A 27,093-nucleotide genomic window follows, 5' to 3' on the forward strand; every position below is an offset into this window, starting at 1 on the left:
TGACATTTAGGACCTTCTGGACTCCCTTCTCCAGTGGGAGGTCTCCATCCCCATCCCGTCCCACCCTGTCCCCCAAGTCAGACTCCACCAGTCCCCTGCCGTGTCTCACTTGCTTTATTTCTCACCGTTTACAAAAGTTAAACAGGGGAGGTGTGTGGGGCAGGGGAGGGGGTGTGCAAGGGGCTCCTCCCCACTGGGACAGAGAAGGGGGAAAGAGGTTGGGGGGCATGAGGCAGGCCCCCAGGGAGAGTCCGGGGCCCCTGGAGGGGAAGAAATGGTTCTGTCCCCCACTTCCGGCTGCTTTATTTTGAAGTCCCCAGACCCCAGGCCAGTGCCTTTGGAACTGCTCAGGCTGGGGGGTGGTCTGGGGAAGGGCAGCTGCCCCCGGTACCAGGGCCCCGGCTCCTTGGATCCACTGCTGCTGCTTCTGCTGCCGCCAGCTCTGGGCAGCCCCTGGGCAGGTGTCGGGGGGACGACCTCAGACCCCTGGTGGAGGAAGGCACCTCAGCGGATGAGGGGCGCTGAGCGGTCATTGGTGATGGTGGGACGCAGCTTTACGGTGGCAAAGGGGTTTGTGCCCCTGTTGGGGGAGAGGAGGGGGTGAGAGGGGCCCAGGTCCCCAGCTGGCTGTGGATCCAGGGAAGGCAGCTGGGCATCTGAGCCAGGTGTCCCCCCCACCTCCTGTCCCTGTCGGGTCACCTCCACTCACGCCCACCTTTGTCTCCCCTCCACAGCCCTCTGCTGAGCCCGGCCCCCTCTGACCCTCACTCAAGGACTCACCGAGGGAAGAGCTCTGGGGGTTGCTGCTCCCAGGACATGAGTTTCTGCAGTGAGCGGGGAGGGAGGGCCAGGTTTGGGGGGGAAGGAGCAAGCGAGCCCCCGCCCCTCCCACTCCCCAATCCAGCGGGGTAGAGGACTGGACCAGAGGCCCCTGCAGCGCCAGGCTTCTGGGAAATGAGGTCCAGCGTTCCGAAACCCAAAATGCTGTGGGTTTCAGACTTGAGGAGCCTCTGGGCCAAAGTGCCATCTCCCAGGGCTAACACCGCCCCCAGGGGAGGCCTTTTCCAGTGCTCCCAGCAGGAGCCCGGGGCTCCCATCCACTAGAGGAATGCATTCCCCCCACCCTCCACCCCAGACTCAGAAGCCCATCCCACCCCTCCCTGCACAGATGGGCAGACTGAGGCTGGAGTGAGAGGGTCCCCTGCCAGACAGCCAATGGCAGGGCGGGGAGGGTTACCTGGTCTCCAGTCTTCCTGCCCACTGGACCACCCCAGGGTTGAGGGCAGACTGGGAGAGGGGGCTCACCTTGATGTCACTGGCCGCCCCCATGCTGCCCATGCTACTTCGGCGGCTGCCAGGCAAGGGTGTAGGTGCGGGGCTGGGGGTGCGGCTCGGGACCCGGCTTGGGGTTCGGGAGCGGGACTGGCCATCCCAGTAGTCTGAGGAAGCTGCGGAGTTGCCTGGCCGGTCCAGGAGGTCATCAAGGCTGTGGCTGCCCCGGAGTGGGTAGGACCTGAGCCCAGAGAAAGGAGGGACGGGAAGGGGGTCAGGGGTCAGGCCCTGCTGCAACCCCCACCCCCCACCCCATCTGCTGGGCTCCTGAGCATCCTACATCCTCCTCCCTTGCCCCTGGGTGAAAGGAGACTGTTGGCTTGAAGGCAGTCCTGAGAGGAGGCAGAGGGATGGACACAATGACCTTCACATGTAGAGAGATGGGGGTGCCCTTTCTCCAGGAGCTGAAGGAGGTTGGGCTAACTCAGGACTGCAGCTCAGAGATGCCCTTCCTGGTGGGTGGGGCCACCCCCCCACTGGAGTCCCTGCCCCTGCCCCATCTCTGACCACAGCGGTACCTGGAAGGCAGCTCATTCATAGGGCTCATGGGGTTCACGGACGTCACTGGGTTCAAGGGGTTCGTGGGATTCATGGAGGTCACGGGGTTCAAGGGGTTCACGGGATTCATGGGCAGCTCCTCCAAAGGCTTCACATAGGCCTCGGGGAACCAGCCGCTCCTGTGGGGTGGAAGCAAAAGGCCCGACAATGGTGGTCAAAATACCATTTCTAAGAGGAGCAGACGATTACTGGGCACTGCTGTGTGCCAGGCCTGGCTCTAGGAGTAACTCATTTCATCCTTTGAAGGAGGTCTTTCCCGACATTCAAAGCCACCCATCCAGCCTCATGTCCCACCAGGGGCTGGGGCGCCTTAGAGAGGAGGAACTGGAGATCCAAGAAGGAAAGCATTGTATCCAAGGACATGTGGTGACCAGCTTCATTCCCTACTTGCTGAGTACCCACCACACGAGGGCCCACGGAGAGCCAGATGCAGTCCCTGTTCCCCAGGGGCTCCCAGCCAGCCTGGGGGGGAGACAGACCCGCACATGATTACAAGGGTGAGGCAAAGGGGACCGGTGGGGGGAACCAAAGGCAGCTGTAGGGGCCCAGAGGAAGCGGAACCAGAGCCGGGGGTGCCTGGCGACCAACCCTCCACCCTAGGCCCTCTGGTTCCGGTGACCCCAGGCACCCTGCTCTTGGAGTCTTTGTCTGGCTGGAGGCTCATTACTGCATCTTCAGAGCAGCCAGGGTTGAGGGAGAGGCACTATGATCGCTGTTCCTGAGCCTTTTCAGACTCCACGGAACCCATCAGATTCTTGCAGAACATCTGGGAAAGTGTTCCCCAAACAGCCGCCTTAGATCCCCAAACCCGATCAATAACATTCTCACCTATAGGTAACTGGAAGCTATTTCAAGTCAAACTGACAGAATAAAACCATTTCAGAACGTTTTACTTCTGTTTTCACCATAAAGTGCCTACTGATGAAACTTGCCATTGTTTTCCCTAACCTGAGTCACAGAAAGAATAACGATGTCCCAGGAACGGGGTTTGAGAGCTCAGATCTAGGTGGTTTTATAAGCAGGTCCCCAGGAGGTTTGCTACACACCTGTTTTGGGGACTTTCAGGGCAGCACCCTGCTGCCCTCTGACGCGGGTCTGCAAAGCAGGTGTTTTTTCCACTACTCGTGTTCTTAGTCGCGTCTCTACCCACCGGCTCATCTTTCCATTCCTGATCCATGCAGTCGCCTGCCATCCACCCATCTATCTACACGTCATCCCATCCGTGCATCACCCATCCATGATCCATGTGGGCAACCACCCAAGGACCACCAATCCACTAACCCATCCATTAGCACTTGCCCACCTGCCCGCCTCTCTATCAACCCACTCACACACCTCTCCAATCACCCATTAGTCTATACACGCACCCCGCATCCGTGCATCCTCCCATGCCCCCTTCCATCTACCCATGTGCTCACACCATTATGCCCTCACCCATCCTCCACCTGTCCATCTACTAATCACATGACCATCCTGGCAAGCACCCTCACACGCACCTGCTGACTCCCCTGTCGAACGCTCCATTCATTCATCCCCTCTTCTTGTCCTCATTCATTCCTCTCTCCTTAGCATGAGTGGGCCTGGGCACCACACAGTCTCTTGCCCATAAAGCCCTGTGGTGGGCATTGCCCGGCTCCAGCAAGCTCCCACCTTCCCCTTTTTCTCTGGTAGAAAGAGTGATCCCTGCTTTCCTCCAGGCTTACCGCGACTGCAGTGTACTCCCTCGCCTCCCCCTTCTACTCATGGTGTCAAAAGCAGCCCCAGTTTATGTTTTTTAAGGATTTCCACTGCGCCTGACTGCAAGGAGGTGAGCACACTCAGCTTGCAAGGTCCCAGCACCGCCCCTGCGCCTGGCCCCGCTCCCTGTCCTTTCCCTCCGTCAGAGGAAACTCTGGCGGACTCTCTCAGGGTAGAAGGCAAGCTGCCCCCTCTCTCAGTGTAAAGCGCACAGCAGGTGCTCAAGCAATAGGGTTTCTGTATTGTTCCCACTTGTGAGAGAACCTTCCCATTCCCCATCCTCTACCACCCTCTCAAGGGCCACCACCCTGAACTTGATAAAGAGACTCTTCCTACCCTCGTTGAATGGATGAGGAAACTGGGGTGGGACGAGGAGGGGATGGGGGATGGGTTGTTCGAAGGCCCAGGGACAGCCTCCAACCTGGAAGACTCAGTCGCAGCTGAAGCCCAGGCTTTCCGGTCCTCCTTCCAACCCACCCTGCGCCCCGAGGCTCCTACTCACGTGGATGAGCCCTCCAGCTTGCCATAGAGCCAGCCGTTCTGGGCCTCCGGCACCAGCACCTCCACAACGTCTCCGGCCGAGAAACGCAGCAGCGTGTGGTTGGCGCCCTCCGAGTGGGAGACCAGGGCGCGAACTCGCCGGGCGCCGCCGCCGCCCCTGCAGCCCGGGCGCTCGCCGAAAGAGTTGGAGCGCGAGCGCTCGGTGCTGCTGCTGTAGAGCGAGGCTGCCGAGGGGCAGGAGAGCGCCGCGGCACGTGGGTGGGAAGTTCTCCCTGGCGTCTACCCTCGATCCCTCCTGCTGCAGCGCAATCTCGGTTCCTCTTCCCGGCCCCGGGTCCCCAACCTGGGTACCTGGCCCTCCCTCTGCGCTCCGGGGGCCGGGGGTACTCACAGGCGGACGGCGTCCGGGGCAGGGACCGGCGGTCTGGCTCCAGCTGGGACGCGGATCTCGCCTCAATGGGCTCCGGGCCGTGGGAGCCGGAGCCGTGCCGGCTGCGTGGGGAGCCGAACTCTCCCAGAGGCCTCTGGGGCTGCGAGGGGAGACGGGCAGGGGAGGGTGGGGCGGGGAGGGGCGGGGCCGCGGCGCCCTAGTCCAGCCCCCACCCCCAGTCCCAGGCCTCGGCGTAGGGGTTCTCTGGCCTGCGGCCGAGCAGCCACGGGGGTGCCGAGGTCGCGCCGGGGCGGAAGGGCCGGCCGAGGGGCGCTTCGTAGAACGGGACCCTCGGGGGGAGGAGGCTCCAGGCGGAGGGCCTCAGGCCCCAGGGCCCCGCGGAGGGTGCCGGGGGCGGTGGGGGCGCGAACGGCGGCGGGGGCGCGAATGGCGGCGGCGGGGGCGCCCAGGGCCTCACCATGTCCAGGCGGGTGGGCGTCAGGCGGCCCGAGGGGTAGGGCGGCCCCAGCACGGGGCCCAGCAGGCCCGGGGAGTGGGCACGCGACGGATTGCGGCTGGCCTCCGACTGCTCCTTCCACAGCAGCACGCGGTTCTGGAGCATCCCGCGGGCCTGGCCGGGTTGGGACATGGGGGTCAGCGAGATCCAAGCAGACCCCAGAATCCTGGGGACTCAAAAGTGGCACCCTAGACCCGGGGAACTCGGGCCCTGCAAGCTGAAGATGACCGGACTTTCCAGCTGGAAGGAACCAAAGATCGCTGTGGTCACTTTGGGTTCACCCACTGGCCAGCCCTCCCGGTCTTTTGTCAAAGGCCCCTCACTTTTCCTGGAGGAGTTTCCCCTGACCCGTCTCTCAGTCTTGTGCTTTGACGGCAGCTCTCCCACTGTCTGATGCGGGGGTACGGGTGCAGTCCAGGCTTGGCTACAGAGATGGAGTCAGGTATGTGCACCTACCCAAAAACTGTTACCAAAGAACCCAGTCCCAGAACTTACCCTGGAATAATCTGGAAAAATATATTCTCTCACCTCACGGGGTTTGCTAAATGGATAGAGTGAAGTCGGCACAGGACAATTCAACTAAGCAACAGACAGTGGCAAATTTCTGATGACATCTTGTGTGCTCCTGGATCCAACTGTACTTGAAACCCTTGAACTTCCCAGTGACTAAAATAATAAACACCTTTTCTGTTTAAGCCAGTTTGAGTAGTTTTCTAAAAGAAGCCTTCCAAATAGTTTTTCCAGTCTATGCCTTTAGTCTACGTAAGCATCCCTTTTCTAGTATCCCCAATACATGGGCATCTAACTCTGCCTGAATACCTTCAAGGACAGGAAACTCAGCCACTGCCAGCATAGTCCGTAACAATTTAGGGTGGGAAGGTTTTAAATGTTAGACCTGCTGTGTGTATTAATCATGTTTTTAATTTTCTGTATTTTATGATGCTTTGACATCGTGGGGCCTTGTTAATCTGAAAAGACTGCACCTCACAGGGCTAGATAATTCCTAGAGATAGTAAAACAGTTTGCTTGGAGCACACCTTTCATATGCAAACCAACCAACCCAAAGCCCATATCCCCAATCACCTCCTTCTAATTCACACACCAAACCAAAGTTTCCCCTGCCCTAAATCACCCAAGCCAGGTACCAGACAATTAGAATAACCCCTATAGCCCAGAGCCCACTGAAATTATTCAAACCATCCAATCCTAAACTTACTTAAACTTGCTTACCCTTCTTTGCCCATCCCTTCCCATGGAAACCATAACAAAGGTTCTGGGCCATGCTTTCCCCTGGCTCCTTCTGCCTCTTGACCAACCCCCAGTACTACTCCCATGTGGCCCTGTGTAGTGTGTCACGACCCTTTCTCTTGGGAAGTGTGATGTGTAATAAAACTTTTCAGTGGCATTGACCTCTCTGTGTTGTCACTCAGGTCATCCCTGGTACAATCAAAGCACTCTGCTCTCCAGTTACCAGTGTCTCTCCATTTTCTACTCCAATACTCGCTCCCTCAAGGCCAAGTTCAGGATTGTCACCTTAGGAATAATAAAAGCTTCCCTTTGCTGAGCATTTACTCTGTGCCAGGCCCAGTGTTAAAGCCTTGACCTCCATTATCCTATTCGATTCTGCCAGTAGCCCTGCGAGGTAGGTGCCATTATTATCTCCATTTTATAGAAGAAGATGCTGAGGGTCAGAGCAGTTAATGACTGGCTCGAGGTCTCTCATCCAGTAAGCAGTGGAGTGGCCTGTACTCGTCTGTCTTGAGGAAACTTCCTGTGACTACATTTCCAAGATTTTTCGCTTCAGTCTGGCCCAGCTGCTGAAAATTTGATCTCAGGCAGCAAAACAGAAAGGCTCAGCGCCTCAAGTCACAGGAGCAACTAGTCCAGTTAGTGGCTAGGTGGCCGCCCCCTCTGTTGCCTTGCATAGTTAATTAGCAAAACAGCACAAAGACAAAACTCCAAAGGCCTTTGTGCGCTTGTTTCAGAGGCAGTAAGCAAAGTGAGACCATTAAGTTTTGCTTATCGTATTTAAAAAAGGGTTTTTGTCCAATTTGAAAGTGCCTGCCAGGGTGCTAGGGGGTTCTCGGAGTAATGGTCTCAGCACCGAGTCCTGGCCTGGACGGCACTCAACTTCACTGGCTCCCCTCAGCCCTGCCTTTAGGCAGTTTAGCCAGTGGTTGGGAAGAAACATAGAGGAGACCATGGGAGAATGTTAAAAATATTTACAGAGTGGAAAAGCCATTCTGGGACTTCCCTGGTGGCACAGTGGTTAAGAATCCGCCTGCCAATGCAGGGGACACGGGTTTGATCCCTGGTCCGGGAAGATCCCACATGCCGTGGAGCAACTAAGCCTGTGCACCACAACTACTGAGCCTGCGCTCTAGAGCCCGTGAGCCACAACTACTGAGCCTGCGTGCCGTAACTATTGAAGCCCGTGCGCCTAGAGCCCATGCTCCGCAACAAGAGAAGCCACTGCAATGAGAAGCCCGCGCACCGCAACGAAGAGTAGCCTCCACTCGCTGCAACTAGAGAAAGCCCGCGTGCAGCAATGAAGACCCAACGCAGCCAAAAATAAAATAAAAATTAAAAAATTAAATTAATCATGTAAGAAAAATATTAAAAGAAAGAAAAGCCATTCCAAGTATGATACAAACCCCCTAAACTATAAAAGACTGATAAATTTGACTAAATAAAAATAATTTTTTTACCATGGCAAAACTCACAATAAGCAAAATCAAATGATAAAGGACAAACTGGGAAAATAATTTGCAACTCATCACTATGAAAGGGCTAATTTCAGTAACATATAAAGGGCTCCTACAAATTCATAAGAAAAATGGAGGAAAAGATACTGACCTGTCACAGTAAAGAAAATCAAATGGCTCTGAAACATGAAAAGATGTCAATCTCACTTATAAGACAAGCATAACAAGTGTAGAACTACACTGAGATACCATTTTTATCTTTTTGATTACCAAAAATCAAAAAGTTTGCTCGCATACCGTTGTCAAGGAAACAGGGAATCTCCGCCACTGCTGGTGGAAGTGTAAATTGGTACAGCCAATGCTTATATTCCTGGACTCACCAATCCCATTTCTAGGCATTTATCCTAGAGATGTACTTACACAACTGCAATAAACCCAGAGAAGCTGACGATGAGGTAGAAAGGCGTGTTATTGACTAGACTTGGACTAAGCAAGGACCGATTATTGGAGACAGATGAGAAAGACACCTTACTGTACTCAGGCACTTAAGAGTTCTTTAAATCTTGTGCATTCTGCGTATAGATATACTTAACAGGTAAATATTTATGCTTCACTGTCTTAGGAGTTAGATCTTGTATGTCCTAAAGCCCAGCTGGGTCAGACAACATGCTACCTATTCCCCTGTACCTAGGGGAAGTCTGGTTCATTCAATCCACAGCTCCCTCCTGAGGGGGCGATCACTCAGCAGGAGGCAGCCAATGGAGGGGTCAGCTCTCCTCTTAATGTTGGAGGTTAACTGTTCAAGACACAGGCGGAAAGGAGTTTCCTTCCAAAGAAGATGTACACATGGCCAGTGAGTACAGGAAAAGATACTCAGCATCGTCAGCCATCAGGGAAATGCAAATCAAAACCATAATGAGATACCACTCCACACTCACTAGGATGGCTATAATCAAAAGGACAGACAGTCACAAGTACTGGCAAGGATGTGGAGAAATTGGAAACCTCATAAACTGGTAGTGGGAATGTAAAATGGTGAAAGAGTGTGGAAGTTCCTCAAACAGTTAAACATAGAGTTACCATACAATCCAGCAATTCCACTCCTATATACCCATGAGAAATGAAAACACACGTCCACGGAAAAACTTTTACGTGGATATCCATAGCAGCACCATTCATAATAGCCAAACAGTAGAAACAAGCCAGATGTCCATCAATCGATGAATGGGTAAGTAAATGTGGCATATCCCGATGATGGAATCCTATTTGGCAATAAAAAGGAATGGTGTATGGATATATGCTCCAACACTGATGAACTTGAACAACATGATGTTCAGTGAAAGAAACCAGTCACAAAGGACCACATATTGTATGATTCCTTTCATATGAAATTGCCAGAAGAGGCAAATCTATAGAGACAGAAAGTAGATTAGTGGTGGCTTAGGGCCAGGGGGAATGGGAGGATCAAGGAATGACCGCTAAGGAGTACTGATTTTTTTTTTTTTTTAGCAGTAATGAAATGTTCTAAACTTGACTTGAGGCAATGGATGCACAACTCTGTGAATATACTACACCGCTTTTTAAAAAATATTTATTTATTTTGGCTGTGCCGGGTCTTAGTTGCAGCACGTGGGATCTTTTAGTTGCAGCATGCATGTGGGATCTAGTTCCCCGACCAGGAATTGAACGCGGGCCCCCTGCATTAGGAGAATGGAGTCTTACCCATCGGACCACCACGGAAGTTCCTATACTACACCATTGAACTGCACACTTTAAATGGGTGAATTTCATGGTGTGTGAATTATATCTCAACATAACTGTTTAAAGGAAGAAGAAGCAGCTCCTCCCTGAAGGATCTCTCAGTGGGGGTGGGGTAGGGTGGGAGAAGGCCGAGCCCTGAGCCCGGGGCTGGGTGCGGTGGTGAGAGTGGGAGAATGTCAGCGGGGGATGGGATCAGTCACTGGATCCAGCCACGTCTCCCACCTCTGCTCAACACCAGAGGGTCCCTGGGATCAGAAACAGAGACTCAGGGAGGACCTGGCAAGGTAAGGACCCCGCGGCGGGGAGGCGGGAGTCGGCTGCTGGCTGGTGGGGGCAGCTGACAGCAAGCACTCGGGTCTCCTGAACGGGAGCCTTTGTTTTCATCTTTGGAGGGGAGAGAGCAGGGGCAGGAGGACCTAATCCCACTGGGCTCCTGCATATGCCAGGCTCCACCATCGCACCAACCTTCTGCAGGGCGATTATTTCCCTCCTTTTCCAGATAAGAAAATGAGACTCAGAAATGAAATCACTTGCCAGAATTTGCAGCCAGGGCACAGTATTTGGGAAACTGAACAAGAATGCAAAGAAATGGATATAGAAACTAAACAAGACTACAAAGAAATAGAAAGTAATGGAAAGAGCAATGAGGCTGGGGGAGGGGCAGAGGAGCCCATGTTCGTGGCATCAGGAAAGAGAGGCTGGCTGGCTGGGTGGGTCTCTCTCAGATACCAAATAGAACCAGAACCTGATATGTCATCTGGGCTCAAAGACTATGTGTTGAATAAGTGAATGAATGAACAAATGACATTGGAAAAATGCAAGGATTTTTAGGGAATGATGGAAGGATGGTTTCCCAACAGCCCTGGCCCCTCCCCTCCTGCAGATTCCATCATCCCCCTCCCCAGAGGGGTCAACAGCTGGGCCAGGCCAGGGAGGTGGGCAAGTCCACATGCAAGAAGGGTGATTGGGAGGCTTTGGCCCCTGTTGGACTTTTAAAGAAGGCAGGACAGAACTTTGACCACCAGTGGGCTGGCAGGAACCTGAGGATCTGCAAGTGAGAGGCCAGGCAACAGGGCTCAGGGGCCTGAGCAGTGCAGTCACAGAGACACTTGGGTAGGGCAACATCAAGTGTCCCTCCTGATTGTGGTCTGAGAGGGGCTGCTGGCTTTCCTGAGTTCCAGGCATCCATAGGCTTGGGCAGCTGCTAGCCCATAAGGTACTTCTTTGTAACTTAGAAACATGTTCTGTCTGGATGGACAGAGCCTGGTGGGTACACATTTGGTAAGAGAATGGCCTCTTTTTTTTTAAATTTTCTTGATAAATTTTAAAAAATTGAAGTATAGTTAATTTACAATGTTGTGTTAGCAAAGTGATTCACACACACACACACACACACACACACACACACATATATATACATTCTTTTTCAGATTCTTTTCCATTATAGGTTATTACAAGATATTGAGTATAGTTCCCTGTGCTATACATTAGGTTCTTGTTGTTTACCTTTTTTATATATATAATGGTGTGCGTATGTTAATCCCAAACTCCTAATTTATCTCTCCCCCCACCCTCTGCTATCGCCTTTGGTAACCATAAGTTTGTTTCTATGTCTGTGAGTCTATTTCTGTTTTGTAAATAAGTTCATTTGTATCATTTTTTAGATTCCACATATATGATATGACATATATCATATCATATATCATATGACATATATATGTGGAATCTAAAAAATGATACAAACGAACATATGATATTTGTCTTTGACTTACTTCACTTAATATAATAATCTCTAGGTCCATCCATGTCGCTGCAAATGGCATTATTTCATTTTTTATGGCTGAGTAATATTCCATTGTGTGTGTGTGTGTGTGTGTGTGTGTGTGTGTGTGTGTGTATCACATCTTCTTTAGAGGATGGCTTCTTTAGAGGATGGCAAAGGTAATGATGCTCCTTTCTTCAGGCAAACACAGTCTGCACCAGTATGTTCAGCTTGGAGAGCAGAGCATAACTCTACTCTCAGCCAGGCTTCCTTGTGCAGTACACAAGCTGCACAACCTTCCCTAGCAGCCATGTCTGCTGTGGCTCTTCACATGAGAGGCTTATCCCTCTCCCTGAGGCTGAGTGACAGCTGATGTTTGCAAAAGGAAAACCTGGGGCAGAGTGCGGTCCCACTGGGTAGAGATTGCTCCATTCTCCTGTCCCCCCCACATTTGCCAGCACCACTTCCTGAGCCCTTGCAGTTCAACTCAACCCAGAGTGGGAACAGGACCATGAGGAGGCAAAGGAAAGAAACAAGGCACCTAAGAGGACCCAGTGGTCAGCGAGGAGAACACAGCAAACCACCCCGGCAGCTGAGAGGAGGGAGTGACAAGCTTAACAAGGACTTGATAAGGGTACTTACTGCAAAACAAAGACCTTCTTACCCAGACAAAGCATGATGTTAAGATTTAAAATTGAACAGATGAACTAAAGAGAGGACAGTCCGGGGTGGGATAGGGCGGGTGGGAGGGAGACGCAAGAGGGAGGAGATATGGGGATATATGTATATGTATAGCTGATTCACTTCGTTATAAAGCAGAAACTAACACACCATTGTAAAGCAATTATGCTCCAATAAAGATGTTAAAAAAAAAGAGAGAGGACAGTCCTGTTGAGAACAGAATCAGTCGCCTGCAGATCAAGGAGGAGAAATATCTCAAAATACAGAGCAAGAAGAAATGAAATAGACATAGTGGGGGAGAAGATGGTCATAGATGTGGAGGCTCAAATGATTGGAGTTCCAGAAAGAGAAAAGGTAATGATGGCAGAGAGATAATAATTAAAGAAACAGAAGAGGAAATAGCTCCCCAGACCTGAAGAAAGACTTGAGCCTGCAGGCTGAAGGGCCACCGACAGGCACTCATCTAGGTGGTACCTGGACAAGTTCCCGAGTCGCAAGGACACGAAGAAAATCTCCAAGCATCCATAGAGAAAGAGCCTGTTACTTAAAAGGGAAAGGAGACAGACCAGCGCCTGACTTAGCATCTACAACACCGAGCACTAGAAAACAGGGGCAAATCATCTTGGACCATGAGAAAAAAAAGGCTGCAGCTCCTTCAACCAGCCAATATGCCCTCACCAGCAGGGTAAAAGTGAGACATTTGCAGAGATGCAAGGATTCCGACAGTGTATATGCAGAAAATACTCATGCAAGTTCTCCAGCCATGCCAATTAATCAAAACAGAAACCTCAAGACAGTGGGAGGTGAAAAGGATTGAAAACAGTGGTAAGCATTGTATGTGATCCTATGTGTGGTGAAATGTTAGTGGACGATGGTGGTGCACTGACAATGGTAATACATGTAATCTAAGTACAGATTCTTGAAATAGAAGGGCCACGCTGCAAAGAAATGACTAGTGAGGGTCTGGTACTAAAAGTCCTGAAGTTTCTTGGCAAAACCAAGAGGTGGTGGTTTGGGAGGATGAGAAGAAGAGTAAAGACTTTACAAGCCTCATCTTAGAGCACCAGGGAGGGCAGGAAAATCCTTCTCAAGGTCTCCTCTTATGGGGTGAGGGGAGCAAAGGACCAAGTAGTGTGTGTGTGTCGGGGGCATTATTTTTTGAAAAACATAATAGACAAATATATATGATTATGAGGGTCACAGAGTGAGGTCATCATGAGCAGAGATGAAAAGAACAATAGGCTTTCCAAAATAATAAAGGGGAGAGCGATGTGGAATTAAATAAATTAAATGAATCTCAGCTAAAATTGTGGTAGGGGCAGGCCTGTAGGGGGAGCTCACATACCCTGCTATGTAGCCTCAATTATTCCAAGCAGGAAGAGAAGCAAGCCTACATCTCCCACAGGAAGTTGTTGCCTACTTTGTTATCCAGCAGCAGCAGAAAACTTCTCCCCCAACCCCCACCCCTGTGACAGCCCAGCCAATCAGACTGTAGCAGCCCAACCAATGAGAAACCTCCATACTTTGGACTCCCAGCTTCCTCCAATGGACTCTTTGGTTATTACAGCCCCTCCCAACTCCTCTCTTTTCCCCATAAAAGCAAGCTGTCAGTCCCTGTTCTCTGGATTTGCGCGTGGTCTGCCATACGTCGCATAACGTGAATTGCAGTTCCTCTGACTATTCCTGAATAAACTTGCTTTTGCTGGTAAAGTAACTGGCTATTATATTATTAAAGTTGACAGAGGAATGTATATTTTATCAAACTGACGAGAACAAGAATGGGAGAAAAAGAGGAAACGACAAAGTAAATACAGTTAACTCAAGTTATCCAGAAAGAATAGAGCAGGTATATCAGTTGTTAGGTTAAACGGGAATGAACTGAATTCTTCTACTGGAAGACATAGACGGTCAGACTGGTCAAAAGTCAAAACTGAGCTATAGCTTTGTAACATAAAACAAAGATAAGAAAAGAGAAAGTAGGAAGGGCAATATTAATGTCAAAGTGGAATTAAAAGTATCAGACTGGATTATGAGATATATACATAAATGACAATATTTACAGAGAAGGTATAATAGTCAAGTCATAAACCCCACAGCACTAAACAACATGGCAGCTAAATGCAGAAAGCAAAATCCACCAGAAATACAATGGTCTGGCAGATCAGACAAAGCAAGACCATAGAAGATTTAAATATCATGATAAAATTAATAGACAGTAATTGAATAAACCTATGAGTTAATGATTTTGTGAATAGTGAGTGTATGTAAACAGGAATGAAAAAAGTAAATGGTCCATACATGAATGAATAAATGCAGGAATTAGTTAGTGAATGTGAGAATTTTAAAAAATCATGACTATAAATGAATGAGTATGTGATGATACGAATAAAGAAATAGATGGAGAGAGTAAATAAGTAAAATAAATATCTACAGGGTGGAAGGAAAGAAGGGAATGGGGAGGAAGGGAGGGGAATTCCCACGCACAGCCAGCTCACAGCGCAGCCCCCAGAAGGCTTCATTTAGCTGTCCCCCAGCCCCAGCTCACCCGGCCAAAAAACTGCAGGAAGGTATTGGAAAGCAGCAGGTGCTTCTCAGCCAGGAAGCGGTAGCGCCGCTTCTCTTCCAGTTCAGCTGCCCGCTGACTCTCAGACACGAAGGCCTGCATCTGCGCGTGCAGCCGGTTCACGCTCTCCTGGGGGAAAAGGGGATTCTGGCTGGAGGCAGGGGGTGTGTCCCTCATCCCACTCCCGCGAGTGCCAGCTGTCTGAAGCCTCTCTCTCCTTCCTGAACCAGCCACCTCCTCCTGGAAGCCTCCCCTGAGCACCCAGCCTGCCCTCCCATGTGTATCCTCATCCTCATGAGCCTGGGTTCTGCCTGCCCTCTGGCCCGGGCACTTCTCCCAGGTAGGACTGGTGTCTGAGCCATCCTTCTGTCTGTCCCCAGTGCCAGGCACAGCGCCAAGCACAGAAGTGAGGCCTAAGAGAGTTGGTTTAATGAAAATGCAAATTAATTGATTAGTAACCCCCTACTTGGGAGCGAAGATTCCAAAGAGGAGGGATATGAGCTTATTAAAGGAGCCAGAAGAGTGGGCAGGAAAGGAGATAGAGGTCTTGGAGACAGAGGCCAAGGATGGGGCCCTGAGCTCAGGAGGAGGGGCTGGACTTAGCCAGGGGGCAGGAGGGAGGGAGAGGGTGGCGGGGCTGCTGGTGGATTCTGCCTTTGCTACCTTGATCAGGAGCAGCGTGACTGAGGGCCTCAGGTTTTCTCAATGAAGTAGGAGAAGGCAAGGAGGCCAGGGGAATGTGGGGAGGGCCAGGCAGTGACAAGACAAGGAGCGGTGCCGAGGGTGTCCCTGAGACAGTGATGCCCACACACCAGGGCCTGGCTGACCTCTCCAGCTACGCTTGCCACACAGGGTGGGGCAAGACATGCTCCTGGAGTTGGGCCGGTGCTGGGTGGGAGAGCTCCAACGGGTGTTGGGGGTCCCCTCGGAGCCCGGTGTTGTCCCCAGCCCCTGCACCTTCATCTCCCGCGCATTCTTGTCCCTCTTGCGCTCCATACGCCACAGCTGGGACATGCACTTCTCCAGGTTGGCGGCTCGGTGGCGGTACTCCATCTCGTAGTGCTGGCGGCTGTCCTTGGATGGGGTGGAGAGAGGAGGGAGACCCCAGTGTCAAAGAGCTCAAGGCACCTGGCTTATGGGCCAGAGTACTGGACAGGGGCAGGGGGCTCAGCTGGGAACATGTATAACCTGGGGCCAGTCAATGCCCAGCGCTGGCCTCAGTGTGCCCATCCCTCAAAAGGGGAGAGACGGTCCTGCTGGTGATGGGCTGGGGGGCCAGGATGCGTGGCCAGACTCACTTTGATGAACTGCATGTCCAGCTTGGTGTTCTTCTCCATGTGCTGCAGCAGGTCTCCATGGAATGTCTGCACCTGTGTGGAGTGCAGGGTGGGGGTGATCAGGGCGGCCCTATCATCCCCAAGCCCCAGCGTTCCTTGCACTGCTCACTCCAATACATTGCCCACTGCATTCCTAACACACCAGGCACCTCACCAATCATCAGAGAAGTGGGTAAAACAAGAGCACCTATCTGGAGGGAGGATTAAATGGTTAAACATACAAAACATTTAGTGCAGTCCCTGGCTTGAAACACATCCTCCATAAATGTGTCGACGTCTTCCGGTTCTTAGTCTCAGTCTGTGCCTTGATTATGCCTGGAATTTCCTACCAATCTTCAAATACCAGCTTCACTGCCCCCTCTGCTGGGAGGCCCTCCTGACTCCTCAGGCAGAATTCATCACTCTCTCATTTTGTTTCTGGCATGTGTACAACTTGTTTGTTCATTGTTCGCTCCTCCAGCCATAAGATGGAATTTCTTGCCAGGCCCCTGGTCATAGCCCGTTTGTATGGGCAGCATGAACCAGGTCTGTCCCATCTCTGTGTCCCCGGCACCATGGGCTGGGCCTGGCCCAGCGAAAGAGCTCACAACTGTTGAGGGCTTTACTGGGGTGGCAGGTTCCCGGGACAGGTGAGAAGGAGGTGGCTGACCACCTGGGTGACCAGGAGGACCAGGACGGCTATTGGGCTCAGGCTCAGAAAAGCTTCGTTCTACCAGTTTTGGTTCTGCCTCCAATTTGCCCTGTAACTTTGGATGAGTTGCTGCCCCTCCCTGGGCCTCAGTTTCCCCATCTGTAATGGGAAAGTTTTGCCCAGATGGTCCCTAAGGTCCAGCCCTAGAACCCAATGAGCTTGATTCTGTGGGCCTCGGTGGTCAGCTGGCACGTTCCCCTGTGTCCCCCATCAGTGCTCCCTGGGTCACTCCGTGTTGTTAGGACATCAGACCTAAATCCTTCCATCTGTATTCTTTGCAAAGAGGAGCATCTCCCATCCTGCTGCCGCCTCTGGGGACACTTCCAACTCTGCTCAGCCTTCTCTGTCTGCCTGGCCTTTCCCCTCAGGAGTCCCTGCTCAAGAACCCTGGGTGGGGGACTTCCCTGGCAGTCCAGTCGTTAAGACTTCACCTTCCAATGCAGGGCGTGCAGGTTTCGATCCCTGGTCGGGGAGCTAAGATCTCACATGCCTCGCAGCCAAAAAACCAGAACATAAAACAGAAGCAATATTGCAACAAATTCAATAAAGACTTTAAAAACAAAAAAAAGAACCCTGGGTGGATCCTGCCTCCTGCCACGGGGGTCCCCAAGCTGTGCTGTGGGAGCTCTGTCCCTCAGGAAAAGGAATGCTGGTCATCAGGAAAGACCAGTAAATTATAAAAGTTCTCAGTTTTTCTTCCACAGTTGTTTCTGAAACCTTGCTAACTGCTGGTCTATAAGGGAGCTTGGGTGTGGCCCCCTCAGGACTAGCCGGGCCTTAAACCCCTGAGTGTGACTGCCAGTGTGTGTTTTCGGTGGGGGGGGGCACGGGATCAGTGTTACAAGCCTCTCTGAGTCCCTATTTCTGCCCCATGGGGGCCCTTTTCTGCTGGATCCAGGCAGTAAGGAAGTGAGCCTTCCTGACCTATACCTGCGGGACCTCCCAGTTCAAGGTTCTGCTCCAACACAAGACATATGTTCCTGAAAACTGCCACATCCTGCCAAATCGCCCAATATAAACAACAGGGCTTATGGAAGATGCAGGGTTGGGGCTGATGCTCAAAACCCAGGCAACTTGGCAACCAGAGCACTAATAGAGACGGTGAATGGTACCTGGAGAGATGAACTTGAACCAAGCCTAAGGCCATGGAAAATATTAAAAATGCACAAAACCAATAGAATGGACACACTGGCAACACCTGAATTACTGCAGAGCTGGCATGCTGAGGTGATGCAGGAGGAGGTGGGGCTGTCGTGATGGTGGAAATGGGAGGCTGCGACACCCGACCCCAGCTGAGAGACCTGGGAGGCTGGGAGTGCTTGTCCTTCCCAGGGAGGCCTGGGTGCAGGAGCTCTTTTAAAATGTTCTTAAAATACAGCCTGAAGGGCTATTGCTGTCAGTGCAGCAGACAAGTTGGGGGCTTTACCCTTCTTCCTAATTCCTAATTTTCCCCTCCCCTTGCCTAGGAAACATCACTTATGAACAAGCCACCTTCCACATCATAGGATACGGCTCCTGCTGCTTCTAGTCACGTAGGGACTAAGTCACGCCACGGAAACATGCATTAGAGCGGGACAGGTGGATTATAATTCTTCTCATTACCAGAGCTTGGCTGTGATCGCCAACAGCATAGAGGACACAGACCCAGGATGCCCCAATCAGACGGGGCCCAGGTATCAGTGGGTTAATGGAAAGTCGTTGTCAAGCTCCCAAAGAAATGGATCTAATAAGATGTTGATACTTGAAGAGAACTTTGAACTCTTGCTGTGGGGGAACCACAGGACTGCCTATAATTAGCCAGTGGCTTCTGAAACAAGGAAGTCACCAAACCCAGGGCAGGCTGAGGAGTTCCCAGCAAGTCGGAACAGAGGCTGCCGTGCCCTGCTCCCCTCCCCCTGGGACACGCTCCATTAGCGGGGTCCTGTGAGCCCCTCAGTACAGAAGCTGAGAGCAGACCCACTGCTGAGAACATGCACGGTAAGTTCTATGTATTGAGTTATTCCAGTAACTCGAGAAATCCTTTTGCTTTTGATACAGGAAAATCCCTTTGAAAGGATTGTCTCTGTGGGCTGCCCCCAGCTCCTTTCTTCCCATTTGCTCTTGAACACCCTCCATCAGGCTCCTGCCCCACCACGCCAGCAAGAGTGTTGTTCTCAAAATCACCGAGATGGCACCTCGCTAAGCCCCATGATCAATTCTCAGGACTCACCCAACTTGCCCCTTCATCATCATTGGACACAGTTGGCCACTCGCTCCTTCTGAGACAAGTTCCTCCCTCAGCTTCCAGCCCACCACCCTCTCCTTGTTTTCCTCACACGCCCCGGCTGCCTCTTCTCTGTCCTTTGCTCAGTCCCCCTCATCTCCCTGGTCCCCGAAGGTTGAGTTGCCCCGGGGCTCAGCCGTGGGCCTCTTCCCTTCTCTATCTACACCACTCCCTTGGTGAGCTCATGCAGTCCACTGGCTGAGGCCTCCCAGATGTATGTCCCAGCCCAGATCCTCCCCCAAACTCCAGTCTCATCCATACGACAATATGGGCTCCATTCAGCCAAGAGGAAGAGACAAATCTTGAAGATAGGCTATGAAGGTCTAACACACAGATAATAAGAGTCCCTGAAGAAGAAACGCAGAGAAAGAGAACAAAAAAAAAAGTCTAAAAATTGTAATTCAAGACAAGTTTCCTGAAATTAAAAAAAAAAGAAAGATTTCAAACTACATATTGAAAGAGTACACCACATAACTAAGAATATTGTCCCAGACTGATCAATATCAAGGCATAGTCTGGAAAAGTTACTAGATTTAAGAAAAAGAAAAAAATTGGGCATCTAAGGCAAAAAAAAGCAAGTGATTTACAATGGAAGAAATAGATTATCAGACTTTTCAACAGCAACATTCAAGATGAAAGAAAAAGAAAGAAAGAGAAAGAAGGAAGGAAGGAAGGAAGGGAGGAAGGAATGAAATGTGAGCCAAGGATTTTATATCCAGCAAATCTGACTTTCAAGTATAAGGAGAACAAGCTGTTATCTTGGTGTCAGAACTCAGAGAACATTGTTCACATGAGCCCTTCCTGTGGGGACAATCAGAACAAGGCCAAAATGACGAGCAAGACATGGACATGGGGTTTGAGATGAACATTAAATATGTAGTTACTTGTAAACAAAGATCAATGAGGGTGAAAGGGGAGCAAGCAAGGTGCAGCAGCTCTGGGTCCTGACAGTGTAGACAAAGCGCAGCTGCAGATACTGAGTTTTTCACACATTGAAGATTTGTGGCAACTTTACATCGAGCAAGTCTATCGGTGCCATTTTTCCAACAGCATTTGCTTACTTTGTGTCTGTGTCACATTTTAGTAATTCTCTCAGTAGCTCAGACTTTTTTATTATTGTCATAATCTGTTATGGTGATCTGTGATCAGTGATCTTTGATGTTACTATTGCAAAAAATTACGACTTGCTGAAGGCTTATATGATGGTCAGCATTTTTTGGCAATAAAGTACTTTTAAATTAAGGTATGAACATTGTTTGTTTTTTTTTTGACATAATGTTATTGTACACTTAATTGACTACAGTATAGTGTAGACATAACTTATATACACAGGGAAACCAAAAAATTTGTGTGACTCTCTTTACTGTGATATTTGCTTTTTTGCGGTGGTCTGGAACAGAACCCACAATATCTCCAAAGCACGCCTGTGTTTTGAAAGTGGGGAGAGGCTGGGGAGAGCAAATGTAAAACAGATTTTAACAGTTTTCAGAAATCATATTGGTGGTGGTAGAATTACTATCATTATTCAGAGACTGTTGTGTATATGTAACATGAGATAAAGCAAACGGTAACTATGGGATATTCTTGTTCTTTCATTCTCTGTATTCTTAAGAATCAGGACTTTTTTTTTTTGGGCTGCGCCACACGGCTTGCAGGATCTTAGTTTCCTGACCAGGGATTGAACCCGCACCCTTGGCAGTGAAAGCATGGAGTCCTAATCATTGGACCACCAGGGAGTTCCCAAGAATCAGGATTCTTGATGTGGAACAAAAGAGATACTGGTGGAATAGGGAAGAGGTTAAGTAAAAATCTAGTGCTGAATCTGAATTGGAAGTATCAGTATGAATTTATGAAGTGTTCTATCTTTAACTATATATATTGCCACGTATGTATGTGTATGTATATGTTTGTACAAATGTATGTATGTATCTATGTGTGTATGTATCTATGTATATATGTATGTATCTAGGCATCTATCTATGTATCTAGGCATATGTAGCATATCTATTATATGCACATATGTATGTATGTATGTCTGTATAGCACTGGCCACTGAAAAAGCCTAGGAGCAACGATTAACCCAATGGACACACCTAGTGCCCAGATTATGGTCTTGAAATACCACTTTCCACTAAAAGCAAAAAATAAACACAGGGCTTCATGGAGAGATGGCTGATTCTATGTGTAGAGCAGCAAAGTACCAGATGAGGGCAGAACATCTTGTCAGGCTGGATAGCAAGGAGGCTGTCCGAGCCATGAGAGTTATGCCAAAGGACTCGTGTGCCAGACTGAAGAGGCTTCTGCTGGTCAAAGAGGGGACATTTTCAACTTCAGTGAAATAATGATTGCAAAGGAGTAAAACACAACAAATACGTTTAGATCTATGATACTGACTAGATACTAAAAAATATTATAATGATGGTACTAGTAAAAAAATAAAGCTAACCAGTCACCTTCAGAGGATGACAGGGAGCAAATTCATGATCTTGAAAGCTGACAAGGCAGGAATAAGCCTTCATCCTGTCTTTCCCATAAGAAGCGTGCCACTGGGTAAAAAATAGCACATAAGAAGAAACGTCTCTTTAGAGAAATATTCCAGTTCATAAGTGAAAGAGCAGCAGAATAGCAGCATCTTGTAACTCCCACGTATGAGGGGGTGTGGACACACAGCCTCCATTGCTGTTATTGTCACAAGGTGGCAGGAGCCACATGGCTCCTGATGGAAGAAGCCAGCACCCACTCTAGTCTTGCCAAACGGATGGAACCTGAGTCTGATCAAGCTTCTGGGTCCAGAGGACAGAGGAACAAGCTGAGCTGCATGAGGAGTGTTTGGAAAACCAAGTCAAGAGGTCCCAGGCCCTTCAACAGATAAATGGTAAGGAAAAGAAAGGGATGGAGAGGGAACCAGTAGATTAAAAGAGACTCAAAGACATATTTAAAAAAAGAGAGAGCAAGACAAGTTCTAGCGTCCAGGGACATACAATTGGGTGATCAATTACGAAGAAACACAAGGCAGTGTCGGACCAGTGGTCACTTTTGGAGGAAGAGGGGGTCTGTGATTTGATGGGGGCATATAGAAGGGCTCCAGGAAAGGCTGGCAAAGTTCCTGACCTGGGTGGGAGTTTCAAAGGTGGTTTGCCTTATAATGATTCATTAAGCTCGAATTTGTTCAGTGACACTTTCTATGCCTGTATTTTAGTTTACAATAAAAAAGATTTGGTTTTTGAAAACCAAACTTGAGTCAGATCCTGTCATTCCTTTGCTCAATACACTCAGAGGCATGGCTGCAGTTCCGACAATGCCCACAAGGCCAGGCCCCTTTAGCAGCTGGTCATTTCCACGCTGGCCTCCGCTGACCCCACTCCGGCCACATGGGCCTCCTCAAGCCTTCCCATGTGCTGATCCCTCTGCCCAGAACACTCTTCCTGCAGGTGTCTCCCACTCACTCCCCACCTCCATCAGGCCTCTTCTCAATGTCACCTTTCTAGTGCTGTTCATCTTGAGCATCTGTTAAAAATTGCATCCCTCCAATACTTTCTACCCCACTTCCCTGGTCTATTTTTCTCCATAGCTTATTTTGCATCTAACCCTTCACATCTGTACTCACTTACTTGTCCTGGGTTTTGTCTGGTTTCCCCTTGGGGAGAGCAGGGGGTTTTGTCTGCTGTATCCCCAGTGCCCATAGCAGTACCTGGCGCAGGGCAGTAAATAGTTGTCGAATGAATGAGCCCAAGGGGGAGGTGGCCTCTGGTGTGTTCGGCCCAGTATGGCTCTGGCCAAGGGCCCTGCCCTGTTGTCACAGCCAAGACACTGGTACCCAAAGAGGGCAGCTCTCCTTACAGAGCAGGCCTGGGTGACACTCGTCCGCGTCCAGCCCAGGTGTGCCACAGGTGACATGGAGAGCCATCAAACACAAGGACAGGAAGTTGCAGGCTGCCAGCGTGACCCATGCTCTGTAACTCCCCGCCCAAGCCCCAGGAGGTGGCACGGGCTTAGCGCTAAGCCTCAAAGTGCCTGGGAGAGGGACCCAGGGTCCTGGTTTTATCGAGTGTAGCGGATGCACGTTTTCTGCTGGTGAATTTGTTCCCCATTTCAACATGGTTACCAAACTGATGAGTATTTTATGGTGTCCCCAAAGAGTACCCAGACCTCCAGTGGTTTCCCACACACACGTTTGAGAACCGTGCACTTCCACGATTAGCTGAAATTTCCTTCTGAACTTTCCAAGGTTCCTCACACCCGGCCCCGCCCACCTTTCCCTGTCTGCCTGCCTCGCATCCCCAGCTCGCTTCTGCCCGATGCCACGCTCTGCACACGCTCAGCCCACGGCAACCTCTGGAAGGCCCTCTCATCTCCTCTCCCTCTGGCCCAGCCCCGCTCCCTTTTCAAAGCTTATTCTTTCCTTCCCAGTCAGTGAAGCCCTGCTTGGTGCCAGGTCCCTGTCCCAGGCCCTGGAGTTACAGAGAAGACCACGTCCCAGCCCTGGCACAGCTTCCAGTCTTGGCAGGGATAGAGACGGGGGTAAATTCTGCTTCTAATGATCATAGCTAAGGTACATAGAAGGCTACAGGTGCCAAGGTCAATAGTTTATACTTATTAATACAATTAATGCTCACAAGAATCCTACAAGGCAGTTATTATGATTATCTCCATTTCACAGACAGATACACTGAGGCATAGAGGTTAAGTAGCTTGTCCAAGGTCACAAAGCCAGTAACTGGTGGAGCTGGGCTTTGAACCCAGGTGCTCTGGCTGCAGAGCTGGTTTTCTTCACCACTACTTGCTAAGAATGGATAGAAGCATCTGTTGAAGTCCAGAGGGAGGAGAGACTGAACTTGCCCAGGAGTCAGGGGAGGCTTCCTGGAGGAGGGGGCGACTGTGCTGGCCAGCAGGGGTGGGGGTGGGTGGGTCCTAGGCTGAGAGAACAGCGTGACAGCAGCCCACGGTGGGGACGCCAGGCGTGTCTGCAGAGGGCAGCTCTTCCGGCTGGCTGGGCTGTGACTGGGGGTGCCAGGGAGGCTGCTGGCTCAGCAGGACCTGGAACCCCTTAGCGAGGGGCTGGGTTTAGTTCTGCAGGTGGCAGGGCTGTGGGAGGGATTTCTCCTAGGTGTGTAAGGTCAGATCACTGGCTGCTCCCTGGGGAGGCAGTTAGGGGCAGGGCCTGATGCACGTGGGTGACGGTCCTTTTGCTTCCTGGCTCCTCCACTCACTCTGGAATCTTGGGCGAGTGGCTAGATCCCTGAGACTCAATTTCCTCCTCTGTCAAATAGAGATAGAAATGGCACCTGCCTCCCAGATTGCTGGAGCTTGAACAAGATGTGCAGGTAAATGTGCCCAGCAGAGCCGGGCCCTGGCAGGTGCCCAAAAGGGCAGCCGCTGTTGTCATGTCACCAAAGTCCTCTCTGAGGAAGGGTGTGGAGGCCCTCGTCCCCCATAGAACGCAGCCCACTCTCCCAAGTGACCCCTCCAGGCTGTGGGGTCTGGGACTCACCACCACCTCCAGGTCAGAGTTCAAGTGCCGCTGGGTGTCGGACATCTGCACCAAGATCTCACCTGGAGGCACGGAGAGCAGCAGCTTCAGTGCGGGGACCTACCCTGCCCACCCTCCTCCCACCAGAAGCTGCCAGAAGGGCCTGCCCAAGGCTGGATTTGGGGACCAAAGTCCAGGGATTCCCCGTATGACTCAGGGCCTCTGGCAGCACCTGTCCTAGCCCTGGAGAAGTCCTACAGGGAGGGGAGCGGAGGGGCCCTGGCTCCAGAACAAGAGTCTGGGCTCTGGCCCTTGGGCTGCAAGACCTGTGTCTTTGGGGGGAACTTCCTGGAAGGGCCAGACTGTAAAAGGAACCCTCTCTGGGACCTGAGAATGGGGCGTCAAGGCCGGTCCCGGGCCTGAGGGGAGGCACCAGGGAGGCAGGCAGAGGGGGGCCCAGAGCCTGGAACACAGGAGGAGGCCGGGGGGGGGGGAGGGGGGCTAGGAGGAGTGTCCCCCAGGCCTAAGAAGATGAGTGGGGGAGATGGAGGGGAAGAGGCGTGCCTCACCCAGAATCTGCGAGGTGGAACTCTGCAGGGCCTGCTCCCCGATCTTCTGGATGGCGTTGAAGTACACTTCTGCCGCCTCAGACAGAGCTGCGTGGAGAGAGGGATGCGTCCAGCCCCAGACCCTTCCTCCATGTGCCCCTCCCCACTTCTGGAGGCCTCTCCTTCTGGCAGGAGAGAGTGTGGAGGGGATGCCTCGGGCTCTGGCGTAGGTGTGTGTGAGAGGGACGGGGTGCCCTGGGCGGCGTGTGTGGAGAGGTGGCATTGGCCAGAGGAGGGGGGGTGAAAAAGCAGGGAATGGGCTCTACCTGTGGGGCAGGGCGCAGGGCAGCTGCCCCCAGTGCAGGGCCTCGGCCTGTGTCTGTCTGGGAGGGGGCGGGGTGCAGGCATCTGTGTGTGCCCGGGAGGGCGTGGGCGGGTGTGTTGTGAGGCACGAAGTGGGGCTGGGGGTGGCATGGGCTCAGGTCACTGCTGTGAGGACTCTGAAGTCCTAAAGGGTGGGGAGGGATTGGGTGACACTCAGCTCTGGGTGTGTCCCTGGCTTGTCCATCCGGCAGGTGGCCCACAACCCTCTGCTGATTAGCTCTGGGGGTGCGGCAGGTGCTGGGAAACGGGGGAGATGGGAGCTGTTTGCACAGGCACTGAGTGAGTGGCGAGGTCTGGCTGTAGGTGGCTGGAAGGGGGGCTGGTCAGGGTGCCAGGCTGGGGGTGCAGAGGTGGCCTGGGTATGGCAGTGGGCTCAGTGGCAGCATCAGGGTGACATAGAGAAGTGTGTGTAGTTGGGGTTTTGAGAGACTGCAGGGCCTGGCACTCACCGTGGAAGGCCCGGAGGTAGTTGTTCCCCAGGTACACCAGGTTCTCCAGGGCGGGGTTGAACTGCTCCATAATGCTCTGGAGTCCAAGGGTGGTGGGAGGGAGGGTGGAGATGGGGAGAGGAAGACGGAATGATGGGCCTCAGGATCAGGGCACCCCCAACCCCAGTGAGAAGCCTGACTCGGGGGAGCCCACCTAGAAACCTGGAGTCACCCAGAATTCTGGCTCTCGGCTGCAAGGAACTCAGAGGCCAGGATCCAGGCCGGGGTCCCCTTGGCCGGCTCCAGATCACCACCTGCCCAGCGGGAACTTGCGCCTGGAAGGTTCTCCTCCCACTGGCTGAAGCCTGTGGTCTGTCACAGCGCCCAGCTGGGCGTGGCTCAACGCTGCCTTGAGTTCAGCCACCTCAGGGTCAAGGGCAGACCTTGCCCTGCTCAAAGAAGAGCCCCTGGGGAGCAAGCCTGTGGCCGGGTCCCTTGGGCCACCGCAGGCCATGGCCAGCTGGAGAGCACCCTGGGTAGAGGACCTAGACTTGGGTCTTGATTCAAATCTCAGCAGCCCCTCTTCTTCCCTTGGTGACTTTGAACTAGCTGTTTAGCCTCTCTGGCCTCAGTTTTCTTATCTATCAAATGGGGTGATTATTTTCTACCCCAAAGATAGGGTGTTGTGAGGTTTACATGTTGCAAGGGTCCTGCACACAGGAGGTGCTCAATAAATGTCTATGGAGACTGCAGCAACCCCCCTGGAGTCGAGTAGGAAGTTTGAATGAGGGGCTCAGAAATCAGAGAGAGACAGAGAGACAGAGACAGGGAGACACAGAGAGAAAGAGACAAAGAGAGACTCCCCTACCCTGGGACGGCCAGGTGGCTCTTCGGGCGGGCCCCCTGCTCCCAGCTAAGGCCACCCTGGGCCCTGTCCTGCTTCATCCAGTGTTTGGGAGTCCGTCTCAGCAGTCCTGTCACTCACTGGATGAACCCGTGCTCTGGGAGCCTCAGGTTGGGGCTGGAGTGGCCGACTGCCCCCAGGGACCCCCACCCCCATGCCCACTGCTTAGCCCAGCCTGGTTCTGGGCCTTCTTTCCTGGAACAAGCTGCTGCTATGCTCACTCTCTGTCCTCCAGAGCTGGCTGACCTTCGAGCCCTGGGAGAGGGGGCGGCAGCCGGGGCCTGGGCCACGCACACACTCACCTTGTAGATGGCCATGGTGGACCTGTAGAGCTGGTCCATCTCGGGGGCCATGGAGTGGGTGCACCCGGGCACTGAGTAGAAGGCTGGTGGCGCTAGCAGGGCTGGGAGCACTGGGGGTCGGTGCCCTCCAATGCCCACTGCTCAGCGGGCTGTGAAGGAGGCTGCAGAGTGGGACCCGGAGATGGAGGGCTGGCCAAGGAGGAGGTGGCAGCTTAATTATTCACCAGCCAGGGATGTCAGAATGCGATCTGGGGCGTAACCAGACCCGGCGGGGAAGGC

General features: G+C 51.9%; 1 protein-coding gene across 2 annotated transcripts; it reads right to left on the bottom strand.

Annotated features, from left to right (window-relative positions):
* Window positions 1-96: 96 nt before the first annotated feature.
* BAIAP2L2 (BAR/IMD domain containing adaptor protein 2 like 2) lies at window positions 97-26,897 on the bottom strand. Of its 2 annotated transcripts, XM_036866597.1 has the most exons (14): window positions 26,815-26,897; window positions 25,630-25,705; window positions 24,818-24,904; window positions 24,270-24,331; window positions 15,786-15,857; window positions 15,445-15,561; window positions 14,470-14,616; window positions 4,977-5,129; window positions 4,520-4,658; window positions 4,130-4,352; window positions 1,851-2,009; window positions 1,306-1,513; window positions 781-824; window positions 97-580 (listed from the first exon to the last, which is right to left on the bottom strand). In XM_036866597.1, the coding sequence occupies exons 1-14, from the start codon at window positions 26,863-26,865 to the stop codon at window positions 505-507; spliced, it is 1,614 nt and encodes a 537-aa protein (XP_036722492.1). In that variant the 5' UTR covers window positions 26,866-26,897; the 3' UTR covers window positions 97-504. The 2 variants fall into 2 exon arrangements, with proteins under 2 accessions (XP_036722492.1, XP_036722493.1); XM_036866598.1 differs by lacking the exons at window positions 25,630-25,705; window positions 26,815-26,897 and having other exon boundaries at window positions 15,445-15,556; window positions 24,818-24,838.
* Between the last annotated feature and the right edge of the window lie 196 nt (window positions 26,898-27,093).

Source organism: Balaenoptera musculus, chromosome 10, assembly GCF_009873245.2.
Source record: "Balaenoptera musculus isolate JJ_BM4_2016_0621 chromosome 10, mBalMus1.pri.v3, whole genome shotgun sequence".
Taxonomy (NCBI): Eukaryota; Metazoa; Chordata; class Mammalia; order Artiodactyla; family Balaenopteridae; genus Balaenoptera; species Balaenoptera musculus.